This window comes from Choloepus didactylus, chromosome 3 (assembly GCF_015220235.1).
Source record: "Choloepus didactylus isolate mChoDid1 chromosome 3, mChoDid1.pri, whole genome shotgun sequence".
Lineage (NCBI taxonomy): Eukaryota > Metazoa > Chordata > Mammalia > Pilosa > Megalonychidae > Choloepus > Choloepus didactylus.
This window is the reverse complement of record NC_051309.1, coordinates 181,699,762-181,716,484: the sequence shown is the minus strand read 5'-3', so window position 1 is coordinate 181,716,484 and position 16,723 is coordinate 181,699,762. Positions and strand designations below refer to the sequence as shown.

Below are 16,723 nucleotides of genomic sequence, written 5' to 3'. Positions count from 1 at the left end.
TGGTCAGAAAGAGGAAATGAAATACTTAAACATTTTGTAAGACTGAAGATTTTGAGATAAAATCACACAGATTCAGAATATTAAGCATCTTTTTTTTTTTTTTTTTCCAAAAGAGATTTGTTTTTCTATGTGGAAATAGAGAAGTATCCCATATATATTGTTTTCTCAGATTTCATATGCCTTCTTTTATGGGGAATGTATTATATAGGATATGTAGTATAGGGATCCTTTTTAGTAAAAGACCAGATAGTAAATATTTTAGGCTTTGCAGGCCATATGGAGATATGGCCCTTGTTTTAACTACTCAACTCTGCTATAGTAGCAACAAAGCAGCCTTAGACAATATGTGGGTGTGGCTGTGTTCCAATAAAACCTTATTTACAAAAACAGGTGGTTGGTCTGCCCACAGGCCATAGTTGTTGACCCGTGGAATAGTGGGGCGGTCAAGCATGCAGGCTCTGGGCCTCACTGCTGGGGTTCAAATCTCAGCTCTACTTCTAATTACCTATGTAAGCTTTAGCAGATTACTTCATGTCTCCCTGTTTCACTCTCCTCATCTGTCAAATGGGAACAATATTAGAAGCACTTACTTCTTACAGATACTGTGAGGATTGAGAAAAAGTACTTAAATATTGTCTGGTATAGGGTAAGTGAATCATAAGTTCAAGCCTCTGTTTTTCTCAATTTCCTTAAATGAGTTAATGTCTTTATAGTTACAGTGAAGATTGCCAGTATTTATATTTCCCTATTTGTTTATTAAGGCAAGCTGTTTTTATGCCTTTCCTGGTTGTATATGGATCATACATTTTGTATATCAATGTAAATGTAAACAGGGCACAATCCATATGTATTTAGAGGGATTTAACCTAAATTTGCTGACATTTTCAGAGACAACTGAGGAATTGTCCCAATGGCACTGTCCTTGTCATATAATGTATTTTATTTATGTGATTTATCTATAGTGAGACAGACAGCATAAAATGCTCTGTAAAAAAATAAAAGGTCTGCCAAAGTGTTATAAATGAATTCTTTCATAATCCTAGGAGACCATGTGGAAAATGAGTGCTACTTGGGTAATAAATGTGACACTGGGGTTCCTGGAACAGATAGTTTCTCTCGTATAGATAATTCCTTTACACCATGACAAGGCTTTTCTTACTCTATCCTGTGATCAAATTACATGTTATGTATTTCTATACCATGCAGTTTCCTCTTTTGGCTTCACTATTTTGTGAGTTTTTCTTTCTATAATGGGGTGAATGTGTAAATGAGACTGCAATAACCTGTAACACATTTCAAAAGAACAGTGGTGTTTTCATGGCTATTTTTTTTTTTTTTTTTTTACCTTATTGAACCAGGAAAGCTTCATGTTTTCAATGAGATACTGAAATATAACAAGCAATAAGAGTTAATTTAGCAGAGATATTTTAAAGTTTTGATTGTGAGGGTTTGAGGGATATAATCATGAGATCCAGAAATCCTAAGAAATTCACCTTCCTACCTCACAGCATAGATTCATACTCACAATCATCATCACACTATTTTTACTTCTACTTACATAATATAGCAATATTTTCCCCATTAAATGGAGCAATAGATGAGTATACTTATTGATTTGATTCTAGAGATTTGAAACACAAAGTATGATTGTTGTAGGAAGGTTGAAGTGAGGGGTCTTAATGTCTTTTATATTTCTCAAAAGTCAAAAAAATTTGCTGAGATTTTACTCCTTGGGAATAAGATGTTTAAGTTGATATCTCTAGGCCCATCTTCCCTTCTTTGTATATGAGAGTAGAGGCCAGAAACTTCTCCATATTCCTGATGTGTTCATGACTATGACCTAGATGGGTAGTATTTTAGATCAGGAACACTTTTGTCTCTTACTGTTCTGTGGAAAAAGATATTTGGGAGGGGATGGGTACTTAGAAGCAAGACATAGTAAAATGGTATAGCAGGTCAGGACTGGGAAAACTGGCAGGTTAAGTAGTTTTGGACTCAGAAGACTGAAGGAAAATAGGAGATGAAGGAAAATAGGGGATGAATGAAAATTCCAGATAAACTGTCAGTGGATAAGGAGGGAATTCCAAAGAGTGCATGTTAATATCCATCACAGAGCCAAGATTTTGGATGCTTCCTTAGAATTGCTCCTTACGTCCTCTGGAAAGTCATGTGTGACCATGGTCTAATGTGAATGTCATCACTGATTATCAGATATAAGTAGGGCTGAATTTGTAAAGATTTACCTATTGGATAAGGGTGAAATCTTAAGCACAAGGGACTATTTGGATGTTCTACATCTGTTTATTCTGAGAATGTGCAGTTATGAAAGACAGAAGAGACCAGATATTAGGAGATCTCATATGTATTTTTGGTCTTCACACCTGACTAATTGTATAACTTGTGGGCTGTTCCAATTATTCACTGTTCTGTAACAAACCAGCCCAAAACTTAGTGGCCTAAAACTGCAATTTATTATATCTCAGGTTTCAGTGTGCTGACTATGCTCAGCTGGATATTTCATACTTTGAGTCTCTAAAGCAATTGCAGTAAAATCGATGCTGGGTCTTGAGTAATTTGGAAGTTCAAAATGGCTCTGCCACATGGTTGGCAGTTAATTCTGTATGGCATCTGGAAGCTCAGTTTGGGATGAAGGCTAGTGCTTTCTCCATATGGTTTGGGTTCCTTTCATGGTGGCAGCATGAAAGTATTCTTATAAACTACACTTAGAAGCCCCTAAACATCATTCTGCCATATTCTCTTGGTCAAACAAGTCATGAAGGGCAGATAATATTGAAGGAGAGGAAAATGAGATTCATCCTTTGTTGTTAGTAGCAGCATGAATGTACAGGGAAGAAAATAATTGGTGGAGGCCGTCTTTGGAGATTACCTACTATAGGTGAACTTAAGATTCTGTGAAGTTAGTGAAAACTAGCTAATGTCTCAGAACTTGCAAAGTTAACTTTCTTTGTCTCCGTATCCTATATGAGCATACTTGGAAGTTACCTTCCAAGTGAACACTTCTCACATTTAACATTACTGATTACATTCTTTCATTTCCCCTATTGTGCTTTGAACAGCTTCTCTTCATGTGCCTAGTCTGTTTTGGAATGTAACTTACTTTCACATTAGATACTGAGTTCTTGAAGTCACAGGCTCTGTATCATCCTCCCCCCTCTGCCCCCGTAACATCTATTGGAAGCACTGTAAATGTTTTTAGAATAATTGGTAAAAAATGAAATGATGACTCTCTGATGTGACATTGGAAGGTTAACAGTGTTATACTTTACGGACATTTAGCTTCAGGAGACAGGGACTCCAATGGGTTATCAAAAGGTTGTTTCCCCACTGCCTATTTCATATGTCACAATCTTCCTCCTACCATCTGCCATATATTTTATTCAAAAATCCCATTTTATATGATGTCAATTTATTAGTTATTATTTTATAACATTGTAATGATTGGTGAGAGTTATTAGCGTATGTTCCTGGTTATAATAATAATAGGAACTAAACAATTTTTAAGTTCTTAGTGTGAGCTAGAAACTATAACAGTCCTTTATATAATGCATTCAATCTTTATACATTTCTATTACATTTTTGTAGTATTGATTTTCAGAAAAGGAAACTGAAGGGTCAGAGTTAAAATAGAGTAAATGATAGATCTAGCATTTAAAACTAAGCTTTTCTTGTTTCAAAACCTCACTCTTGGCTGGGATGTCCTAATACAACTTCCTGCTTTGTTTTCTCTCTTTTTTTCTTTCTAACTTGTTAACTGAAATTGTTAACCTAGGATTTAAAAATTTGTACCAATATAAGATCTCCTTTAAATCCTCATAATTAAACTTTGAGGTATTTTCTATTTTTCATTTTTTTCCACCCTAATTCATTTGAGACATCATTCTTATGTGAATGGCATCACTGATAAAACACTGTTGCTTTTGTGGGTATCCATTTTTGGGACAAAAGTAAAAAACTGAAATTTTAAAATAATGCATTGTTAATAAAATACAATTCTTAAGTACTTAATATAATAAAATATAATTCTTAATGTCATTTGGTAAACAATTGTAATATATAGTGGGCTTCTGTCAAGTAAAAGAAAGACCAAGAGAGTACTGTTGTAAGGGTCTGTCTCCTTGTTGAATTAAATGTGGAAAGACATATCACTTTATGGAATAATTCATTGCAGCGATAGTCACTGTAATGATAAAATGCCAATAAATATAGTTGGTAATACCACAGCTGAATGTGTTTTTGTTTATATGTTTATTCATACATTTAGCCTCAGGGACTCAGATTTCTGGGTTTGCGTAATCATATGAGGTAGTTCTGCAAATCTTTGAAGAAATATCAGCCTTACCACATGGATTTTTTTTTAGTGAAACTATAATTGGATAAACTGCATCTGCCTTATGAGATGTCTCACATGAACCATAAAATGGTATTTAATTTTAGGACAGATATTAGTTAAATGTTTATCTGTTACAGTCCCATCTGTTTCAAATATAAATTTATGCAGGCATATGCATTCAATATGTGTGAATATGTAAGCATTTGCATGTTCATATATTCCAAATGATTGACTCTGTACAAAAATCCTATATGAAATACCAGATATTCTGATATCAGACTTTGGATAGGAAGATGAGTACTGTGGAAAGGTTATCACCTAAATTTTGGGGGTACAGATTGACCATAAGACTTGACACGTATCTTATTTTTGCAGGGTGTCCAAAATGTATTATCTTCTGTATTTTATGTTATACTTGTATAATACTTTTTTCCTAGAGCTTGAAAATCTTTATAATAATTGTTTAATGTAAATTGCAGAAGGTTTATTGGAATACAGGACAAGGTTGTGTCCAATAAACTTCAATAGTATCTTAATTGACCATTATTTGAAACTGGGATTCTTTGCTAGCCACTTATTCTCAAATATATCTTTCAGTAAGGTTTCTCTCCCATGTAGCTCCTCATAGCTGCTGAAACAGGATGAATGGTAATCATGACTAAGGTAATCCTCAGATTACCTCAGAGGGACTCACATCCCTCAAATATGCATTTTATGTTCATCTCTAGGGCTACCCTTTGTGGAGCGCTTTGGCGTCCAACTCCCCTATTCCTAACTGACTGTTTATTAAAATCCATGAGGACTTTGAATGCTTAAGCAATCCCTGATCTAGTTTAATGACAATCCATATTATTCCTACAAGCAATGGTAGATTTCTAAGTACAGATACAACAGTGTGGACACATATGCCAAAGATGCATGACAAACTTCATTTGGACAGTGGTTGTAACCAATTATTGTCACAGGAAACTAATTCATCTATTCTGGATATGGTGTTTATTCCTACTGATTCCCTCCCTAAACTTATATTCTGTATTCATAAGAAAATACAGTCAGACATTTGTGTATGTATTATTTTTTATAGCAAATTATCATAAGCAATATGAAAGCACAGGCATATGAGGGAATAAATAAATGATGGTATATCCACATGCAGCCTTTAAGTATTTTGAGAAAAATATTTAATACAATTGTAAAATTCTTTTAATTAAACATCGAATAAAAACATGGCTATAAAATTGAATATATAATATTATCTCAAGATAGTAAAAAAAATTGGAGAAAATTTGTTACTGGTAATCATCCTTTTGTTGTAGGATATTTTTATTCATTTGTCTTTCTATATTTTCCAATAACTCTAAATCAGTGATTCTGAAATGGGTGATTTTTTCCCCCCAAGCAACATTAGACAACATGTGGAGACATTTCTGTTTGTCACACCTTGGGAGAGGGTTGCTAATTGTAGCTTATAGGTAGAAGACTGGGTTGCTGCTACAGCCTGCAGTGCACCGGGTAGCACCCCACAACAAAGAATTATCCATCCCCAAATATAGATAGTGCCAAGGCTGGGAAACCCTGCTCTATATTGAAGAGATGTTTTAAAATTAGAAAAAAGTAGAGCATTAGAATGGCAAGGAAATTATAGTTTAAATAATATAATACCCCAAACAAATTTTCTTATGCAGACTCTTTTGTACAAAACTAACAATTATTATTTCTTTAAATATAAGAAATTGACAAATGTGTAATATTAAAATCTTATAGTGCCAGTAACTCAATAGAGTAAGTTTGGGAACACAAATAACAAGAATCCAGCTTTGTCTGTTGGAACACTCAGGCTTGGCTTCAGTCATCTGAATCTGAATATCTCTAATTAGGGGCATTTCTTGGAGTTGTTTTTCTAATCTCTGATTGGCTTTAATTTGGATCTAAATTGAAACCTGACAATACCCAATAATCTCACAAAGCTTTTTGAGACAAAAGAAAATGCACCTGAACGGACACTTGTGTGAAAATATTTTTATTTCCTATCCTGGCACATTCCTAAGACTTAATGAAGTGAGTCCATTTTCAGACCGAAAAAAAAAGTTAAGTCATGTCAAAACACAGTATTTCTAAAATAGCCAACAAGGCTAACTGCTTTGCTTTTTCACATTGTGTCAGATCTCCACAATGGCCGGACCTCTAGGTTACCCTCGACACAATCAAAAGAAACAGGCTCATGTTTTACATTATGGTTATAGATTTGTATATAGCCATAATGTCAAGCTCACTAAATTTGACCACGTTATTCTGAAGGGAGTTAATCAGTTTTAATTCTGGGTTAGATTTTACCATCATATCCTTTTTTGATACATGAACACCTAATTCCCAATAATCTGCACAGATGTTCAATATTTCAAACACTATGTGCTGCATTGAAAATGTTGCTTTCATGTTATTGGCCTTTGATGCTAACAATGTCAGTTCCATGCCTACTCATCCCTCTAGAGCCCTGTGTTATTTATGTGGATAAAGTTACTCTTGGAATGAAAACTTACCCATATTTCTTTGGGTGGTGCCACCAGTAGCTGTTCCACTTCAGAACAGTCTGAGGTGATAGCAGGAATACTTGCCTTCTTGCATTAACTACTCTCATAAACATAAGTCCTAATCAGGTTGACTGCATTTAGTGGTGGCAGTTTGGACTTCAGCTTTGAAATGTTATGTATTGCCCATGACTGTTTTGAAGGAACCACAAAAACTAAAGGATCGTCAGTAGTAATGAGAGCTTGTTCAATGGTGTTGCCCAAAGATACTGACGGAGATGACCTTGGCCCCTCTGATGAGCTCTTATTCTTTAGCACCTCCTTTATGTCATACTGTGCTTGGTATTTTATATATTTTATAGTTAATATTCATGGTAAGCCTACCAGATAGGAGATTTTATTTGTCCGGTTTTAGTCTCAAGGATCTGAGATTTAGATCATAACTCATTTAAGGTGATACATTTAATAAGTAGTAAAGCCAGACTTAGAATTCTGATTTGCCTGACTCCAAATCCATCACTCATGTGTTCATTGTCAAGCTTTAGATTATTCTTCAGAAGAGACTTAACAACATAGCTGCCCGACTTCTTCCATCCTAAGATGAATAGTTTTCATCTCAAAACAGTAAGATTTGGTTAAAAAAACAAAGATATTAAGTGAGCATGTTAGGATTCTCAGCTCATGTTTTGAGACATGCAGTGGAATAACTTAATTTGAAAACTTAGTTTTCCAAGAATTCTACCATGCTATAATTGTTTTTAAACAGAGATTTACAAAAGATATTAAGCAGTCAATATTTATTTAACCTATGCATTTGTGTTATTTTCTCTTAAATTGACTCTATATAATTGTGTGAGTTCTATCTTGACATATATCTAAGATTGACAGAGATGTCTTCTGTTGTTTTTCTTTTTCTTTTTCTTTTTGAAGTTGGTGAGGTGGGAGTGCAGAAGGTGGTGGTGAATGGTTAGATGCAATAAGAAATAACTTTTGTAACAACTTAAAATTTTTTCATAAGAAATAACTTTTGTAACAACTTAAAATTTTTCCATAAATAAATTAGGGAAGAGCATTTATTTCCATGATTAAAATAAATGCATTTCCTTATCTTATTTATGAAAAAAAATTAATTTTAATTTCATGATTAAAATATTTACTGCATGTTCCTCTTTATACATCAGAGGGTACTAGCAAATGCTTAACAGGAACATTCAACGAATCTCTATTTGGCCTTTTCTTACTCTCTAGTTTCTGCAGCTTTCCATCTGGCTGCTACACTGGGTCTAAGAGAATGGAGCATGGGAATGTTGCATCAAAGACCTTCACCATGATATGCTGCTCTTTCTTGCGACAAGTAACTGTAGGGAAAGAAGCATATTAATATGACAGTAAATGTATTTTATTTACAATAAAACATGGCATGGATGAGATAATTTCAGAAGGCTTTTAGAGTGGTAAAGAATAAATAAAATAGATTTAGTCAATTTGGCCATGCTTCCTTTATTATTTTCAGTATACATTTTTGTTGTATGGTCATACTTACTAAATAATAGTAAATGTATTGTACTGATTCTTTTCCTTATCAAAGAATTAAACTTGAGGCAAGATTTAATTAAGTGTACATTTTTCAAAATCCCAACTGCATTTTGATCAACTAATTAGATATTCAATTAACATGTGCATGATTTGCATAAAACATATTTATACTCTAGAGGCTATTGCAGAATCACTTGGTATTTTCTCCCATATATTAATGGTACTATTTACTATTGTACTAGTGGAAAATAAAGTTGCATAATTGGAAACTGGTAAGATGCTTTATAGCTTATTAGCTTATGGTAATTATCTGGATATTATAATACACATTCAATTGCAATTGAAAGTATTGCATTATAATATTTAGGAGAAGTGGTAACCTAAAATAGTCAAGCTGTTATAGTAAACATTGACTTGCAATGAAAATGAGCACATTTATTGGAAACATTTCTATAGCATGTAAACATGGTGTTCTCTTTTGATAACTATTCTTTTTTTCTTGTTCCTTTTTTATTTTATTTTATTTTTTTATAATTTGCTGCTTGCCATTTCAGGAAGTAGAGGTTTGTATACAGCTTCTGTATTTTATATTTTTTTTATATTTTATATTAATCTTTAAAGTAATTACTCACGCAACTCAATTCACATTGTTTTCCCTTGTAGGATGATTATTTCCGTGCTTGGAGTCCAGGAAAACCCTTCGATCAGGGTAAGACTCTTAGCTATTTTACAGTGGAAATCTTTACATCTTAAATCACTGTACTTTAAACATGGTATTATCCGGTTAGAATTTAAAATACTAGTAGGAGAAGTCACTATGAATAGACTCATTTATAGAACAATTATTTCAACATAATATAGGTAGAAATATAGTCAGTTAGTTAGGTATCATGGTTATGTCAGGATGTCCTTTTTTTAGATATATGTCTTGGATTACTGATTTGTACTTTTGAGCTTTTATTAATGTCTCTTTTTCATTAGTTGAAACAAGTCACCTTTCCAGTTTTCCAATGTTCAAGTGCATTCTCTAGGCAATAGATTTATTTGTGCAAAATTACAAAGAGAGTTTTCTTTTTTACTACATTCCACAATAAACCCAGAGGATGACCCTTTTAAAGTTTGAAACAAAATGAATTTCTACTTTACTAATGATATATAACCTAACAGAATATATTAATCCATGAAATGGTATCAGCTAAAAATTAGAAATAGTTTTTAAGAATGTTTAGATAATTTTATGATGGAGACATAATATGTTATTAAGAGGTGCATATGGCATTTTTCTATGTCTGCAAACTTTTGAACTTAATATTTGGGATGAATGCTGCAACAACCTCTTTGAGTGAGAACCAGTCTAGGTGGACCTAGAAATGGAATATCATCAACATTGACCCTACACTGGAGTCTGTCACTATCATTCATATACAATCTCCCTTTAAAATTAGTTTCTTTCTTAAAAACTTCATTTGATTTTGCTGTTATTATCCAGTGTGCTTATTTGTACAATCTGTATTTTAAAATTGTAAAAGTAATTTTTGATTTGGTTATTAAAACTGAAGCCAAATACATTAAAAAACAGTCAATGGTATATATTTGCAAATTTTCTTGGGGTATGAAATTTTATGATGAAATAATAAACCTTGAAAAATGGGAGTAATCTGTGATAGGTTTTTAAAAGTGAAATGTGCCATACTTGGTGCATTCAGTTATAATAAAGATGCTTCGAGTTTTATGTTGTGTGTATGTAACAATGTATTGAACTTCAATTTTTTTTTAATAAGATTATTATAGGGGAGGCTTCCACAACCTAATGTACCACAAGGCTGAGTTACTTCAATTTTCAGAAAGGTTTATACCTTACTAAGTTGTCAAACATGTATTTAGCAGTTAGGGAGAAGCCCATGACATGATAGTAGCTAATATTTCTAAAGTGTGCTGTATCTAGTCACTATGCTAAGTATTTGCTATATATTAGTTAGTCTGATTGTCATTAGGGTAACTCTGCAAAGAAATGAGGAAGTGGAGGGATTGAAGGAGGTTAAGCTCTCGCCCAAGGTCATGTTCTTACAAAGTGGCAGCATCAGGATTTGGCTTCAGGCAGTCTGACCCCCAAATCCTATTTCCTAACTCTCTATTAAGTGGTACTGCCACTCAAATGATAAGACTAAAACAATTAAAATAATAATAATAAAATAATGGCATACTACCTATATTTTGAAGTTTTTATTTTAGTAACTAATATGTACTTGAACAAATGGTAGAAATAGAGCTTTTGGCTTTATTTCTATATTTCAAAGCAATATTTTTTAGACTACCACATTCTAGATTTTGATTGAACATTTATAGGTGATAAATATGCATGGAAAAAATTATCAAAGAAAGAGAGAGAAATAGAAAAAAAATCTAGTGAGATCCATGTACTTGTTTCCTACATGCTTTTGGCTTTGAATCAAATTAACCTGCACACTTGTAGATGAGACACAGGAGTGAGGAAAATCATCCTGTTCCCATTTAATTCTGAACAAGGCACACAGTGTGCATCACCTATACAGAATAGACTTGACATGTGTTAAAGTCTAATATATTTTTCGTTCTTTCTGATGTCAGAATTGCTTTTAAGTATCATTTTCAAAAGCTGATTGATCTGTTTAACATAAAATTATTAAGAAGACTTTTTTATTTTTATAATTTCAATGTTACCATTTTCACTGCTTTATGGAAATCTCTATAATATCAATGTAAGTTGATTTTCTCCTTTTTCTGTTTTGGAAGTTTGCGTATTTCCTGAAAAGAATGAAGAAATAGTTACCTTGGCATTAATGTTCATCTGCTGATATTTATATTATTTTATCATATTAATTTAAAATCATTTTATAATTTCATCTCTATAGAATGCTCCAGAAAATATACAGTAATTAAAGTACCACTAGTGAAAACATTTAATTAGCATTTCATGGTATGAATAATATAATTTCTCAGCTTCTGTATTACACAGTGTAATGTATCTCTCTATATATGTTTTAGTATGCACATATATACCTCTAAACATACATACATAAACATAGAAACATATATTTACACATGTACAACCACAAATACATATTTGAACCTCTGTATTTGCTTCTAGGTAAAAATGAACTGATTTTTCAGATACAGCTTATAGTTTATCTTTCTGGTTTAGCTACAACTAATTTTTCATCTCAAGTTAACTTGTTTCCATAAATCAGAAAACTATCAGGTAAGTTTTCTATGCCACTACAATAGCAAGAGTTTCAGGAAAATATAAAGGCTTCAAATTAATTTAACTAAAATTATTTGATGAAGGTAAATCTGCTGCAAAAAAATGAAAAGAAAGCATACTGATGCCAAAGATAAATTGCTTTGAATTCTCCCTGTTGCATTTTCTGTGCCATTGCTTCTCTTCATTAGTATAGCTAATCATGAGTTGACACTACAGAAATCAACTGAAAAATAGTTTTAATGAGCACGTGCATCTTCTTGAATAAGGCATGAAAATTCTGTTTACTATGTCAAATTAACTGAATAGGGAAAATGCATGTATGATCCTGGAGTGGTAGTATGATAAAGATTTTAAATAATGGAGTAAATGCTTTTATCCTCATATATTATTGGAGCATAAAAATGCTGTAGCATTTAAAGAATGTTCACCTCTTTCCTTTTCACCAAATTAACCCTGTCTTGTTTTTGGTCACAGATTAATTTGGGTGTGTAACAGATAAGTCACTGAAGTTTTTAGCAGTGATTCTAGAGAGTTGTTTAGAAAATCTACTTATACTGAAGTACTCTAAGAATCATCTTTTATTCAAAAGTTATTTTCCCCAGGATGTGAAATCTAGGTGCCCTGGGGTGAAAGACTTGGATCCTTATTATATGTGCCTAATTTTCTTACTATTCAAGCCAGCTTGGAGTTGCTCCACTTGGTATCTACCATGGCAGTAAATTTTAGTAAATAAGTTTATAATCGACAAGCTGAATTTAAATAGATTTAGGGAATACAGGACAAACCAGTTTTATGTTATTGATATGGTTTCTCTGCTGCTGCAGATTTCTGGACTTAAGGGAAAGGAGTGGAGCTGTGGGCACCTGTTGACCATTCTGCTGGAGTTTTGACTGGTGGCTTGTCTAGCTCTCTACCTAAATCAGTCCCTTGGGGAAGGACAGCTAGATTCCTACAGGCTTGTTATATCCCTTTGAATTTCTCAGAAATTCATGAAGAGGTGGTATGCTAGACCATTCCTAAACTCAAGCTGCTCACATTCTAGCTAGGAAAGACAGACATATGAACAGCTAACCTTGCACCAAGATGAGCTGTTCTTGCAAGGATGGGAGGGGGATGGTCTAAAAAGAAGCAACTCTTTGAAAGGACAGCCATATGTTTAGCTATATACTTATTCATTGTTTCTGTCTTTCCAGGGTCTGTTTTAGAGCAGAAAACTTTATCTGATTTCCACCATCTTTCCCATCCATTTACAAAAATTCTTACATTGGTCAGCGGTCACAGCCTGACATGTCCTTTAGCAATCAGGATCTGGCTACAGTGAAAGAGCTGCTGAGATTTCATCTTTTATTCCCTTCAATGAACAGAGCTACCCATAGTATTGTGGCTATAATTATTTCTTATATTGAAAAAGACTTGAGTTTGAGAAAATGTACCCCTTCAATTTGTTGTCTCCCTTTTAAAACATATTGCCATACTTCTTAAGACTCAGATTACATGGATTACATTATGTAGATATTGCTTCTTTCACAGATGCTTTTTACATCCACTTGTTTTTATGAGGGTAATGTTTTCATATTCTTAGATAATATTTATTGATAGTATTCTGAAACAGTAGATAGGTCTTATCCATGCTTCACAATAGAGTCATGCTGGTAGCATAATGCTTCTTTGTTTAAGCGTTTGGTGCCTTTTGGCATGTTCTACTGGAAAAAATTGGTGTTCTCAGATTTTAAATTCATTGGGGGTAATGTGCCTGGGTTAGTACAATATTTTCTAAATGTGTGTAAGTCATTTTAAAATGTAAATTCTGAAATGTCATTTGATCACCTCATACATTAAGAGATTTTGGAGTTTTGTATCATTTTGGACAAATTCCTTGTAACGGTGTATTAGGCAGAGTTCTCCAGAGAAACAGAACTGGTAGGAGATGTATATCAAGAGACATGTTGTAAGAAATTGGTTCACACAACCATGAGGGGCTGACAAGTCAGAATTGCATAGAATAGGTTGCAAGCTAGAGACTCCAATAAATATTATGCTGAAGTTGAGTCTGAATTTCCTAGGGGAAGCTGGCTGACTGAAGTTGAGGCAGAAATTTTTCTCTCTGTGACTTCTGAAATCCTCGGCTCTAGCTTTTAAGATCTCAGACTGATTGGATGAGGAGACTCCCCACAATGTTGAAGGCAACCTCCTTTGTTGGTTTTTAGATGCAATCAGTTGTGGATGCAATCAACTGATTATAGCTTCAAATTCATCCACAAAATACCCTTACGGTAACAATCAGGCCTATGCTTCCTTGACCAAACAATTGGACATCATAACTCAGCCAAGTTGATGCATGAACTTAACCTTCACTGTCCCCCATTGTCAACTTAGCACTCATACACACTCCTTAAACAATATTGAATCTTTAAATAAGACAATAGCATAGTTGTACTTTTGTATAACAGGGTACAACTGTCCTACACACCACCAAAAATGCACTAAACCTTTGCCCAGAAGAGTATGCTAGTCCTTGCATTATATTCACTCATATACTTGATCTTGTGTAACTTAAATACTATGATATAAAATTAGTACAGCTTATGTAATCTGACAAAGGGATAAGAGAAGAAAGAAAACACACGTATACAAACATATTCATGACAAAGTAAGGAAGAAATACTTGCAAAAATTACAGTCCTTGATTCTGCAACTGGTCACATGGTAGTAGCTGGTACTGATAACTGCATTCCTCCACAAGCAATTACATATTTCTTTTGCCAGCTGTGAGTACATCAGCTGGACATGGTTCTTTGCCTGGTAGTAACTCAAACCTTCATTCCTGAAGGTTCTGGGCCATTATTATTCCTGCCTGGATTGGGATGTTGCAGTTTTCCATTGACTTTTATCACAGGGCATGGTAGTACTAAGGGAAATCCCTAAGGGATCTTCTGTATTTCAGGCAAACTTTTTCTTATCTCCACTGCATAACAGCTGTTCTATTTCCCCTTGGTAATCAGGATCAATTTCCCCAGCCAGTAGAGTAACTCCCTTCTTTGCCTGTTGATTCAGTGGCATGAAGAGTCCAAAGTGACCAGATGGTATTCTTAACTTCTACTTCATTGGAATCATTGTGGTGTTTCCTGTAGAAGCACTCCTCCCTTTAGACTTACAACCTGTAGACAAGCAGAGCGTAAGATTGTGGGGACAGGAGCAAATTTTTTTCTGATGGATCACAGGGGTAATAGTGAATGGTGCCGCTCCTGTTTCTATACCTTCAAATTTGGAACTGGATATGGGAAAAACTGCACCATAAATTGGATGTTAATTTAGAGCCTATACAGCTTCCTGGAAACCACTGTTCCAGCCCTGCCAGGTATTGCTACCAATAGGCACTGCAATTGAATCCTCAAAGGGTTAATCTACCATTATATCAATCCAGCTGCTTCAGGACGATGGGGAACATAAGACCAGTGGGCTGTTTGCTGCATTTCATTTACTGTGAAGTGGATTCCTTGATCAGAAGCAATGATGTGTTGAATACCATGATGGTGGATAAGGCATTCTGTAAGTCCACAGATGGTGGTTTTGACAGAGGTTTTGCATGTGGGGACAGCATGTCCATATCTAGAGTAAGTGTCTATTCCAATAAGAAAAAGATGCTGCCCCTTCCATGATAGAAGTGGCACAGTGTAGTCAGTTTGCACAAAGTAGCGGGATTATCATCTCAGGAATGGTGCTACATCAGGGAGTTAGTATTGTTCTTTGATGTTGGCATATTAGACACTCAGCAGTGCCTTTAGCCCATTCATAATCTCCATCTCTACTACAATGACCAATTTGTTCATGAGCCCATTGGGCAATGACAGGATTCACTGTGGTAAAAGCCTGACTGGTATCTACCAAATGGGTCATCCTATTTACCTGAATATTAAAATCCTCCTATGCTGAGGATGCTCTCTAGTGGGTATTCACATGAGACAAAGAATTATTCTTTCTTTCTTTTTTTTTTTTTTTTTTTTTTTGGCCCATTTGGAAAGGTATAGCCACATACTTTTCACCCAAACCTCCTTATCACTAGTTTTCCAATCATGTTCCTTCCAAGTCCCTTGTCACCAGCCAAAACACTGACCACAGACCATGGATCAATATACAAATGCACCTCAGGCCATTCTCCTTCTAAGAAAAATGAACCACCAGGTGCATTGCTTGGATTCCTTCTCACTGGGAGGATTTCCCTTTACCACTGTCCTTCAGGGACATCCCAGAAAGGGGCTATAAAGTTGCGGCTGTCCACTTTTGTGTGGTGTCTGCATATTGTGCAGAACCATTTGTAAACCAGGCTTGAGTTTTCTCTTCTTTAGTCAACTGATCATAGAGAACTTCCCAGGAAGCCGTAAGTACAGGCTGGGAGAGAGAAGGTAACATGGCAGGAGTGGGGGCCATGGACATTTGGGCCACTTCCTGGTATAACTTGTGTATTTAGGGCTTGCATAAACCTGATTTCATATATATATATTTCATATATATATCTTCCATTTGATGATGGAGTGCTGCTGTGTAATCCAAGCATTATTACTTGGTGGGACAGACAATACCCATTTCATGAGGGGAAACTCATGTCTTATAGTAACTTGGTGGCCTATAGTTAAGCATCTGGTCTCTATCAAGGCCCAGTAGCAGCCCAAAAGCTGTTTTCCAAAAAGGGAGTGGTTATCTGCAGAGGATGTCAGTGCTTTGAATTGATCTGCACTGTGATTCTCCTATAGGGACCTGAGAAAGCCTTCAGATAGCATCTCTGTTTGCCACTGACACTTACAATACCTTTGGATCTGTTGGATCATATGACCCACGTGGCAGAGCAACTTGCACGGCAGCCTGGACCTGTTGCAGAGCTTCTCTTGTTCTGGTCTCCCCTTAAAACTAGCAGGTTTCAGGTCACTCAGTAAATGGGTGTGAGTAGCACACCCAAATGAAGAATGTGCTGTCTCCAAAATCCAAAGCAGCCAACTAGATGTTCTGCCTCTTTTTTGATAGCAGGAGAAGCCAGATATAACAACTTATCCTTCACCTTGAAAGGGATAT

The 16,723-nt window shown here is 34.7% G+C and overlaps 1 protein-coding gene across 3 annotated transcripts in view; it reads left to right on the top strand.

The window, feature by feature from the left end:
* Positions 1-16,723, top strand: part of SPOCK3 (SPARC (osteonectin), cwcv and kazal like domains proteoglycan 3) — a 505,924-nt gene that overhangs the window by 190,171 nt on the left and 299,030 nt on the right. For 2 of the 3 annotated variants that reach the window (XM_037830971.1, XM_037830970.1), the window contains exons 3-4: positions 8,970-8,978; positions 9,079-9,124. In XM_037830971.1, coding sequence (XP_037686899.1) covers positions 8,970-8,978; positions 9,079-9,124 — 55 coding nt within the window. The remainder of the gene's footprint in view (positions 1-8,969; positions 8,979-9,078; positions 9,125-16,723) is intronic. The other variant, XM_037830972.1, reaches the window with a different exon arrangement.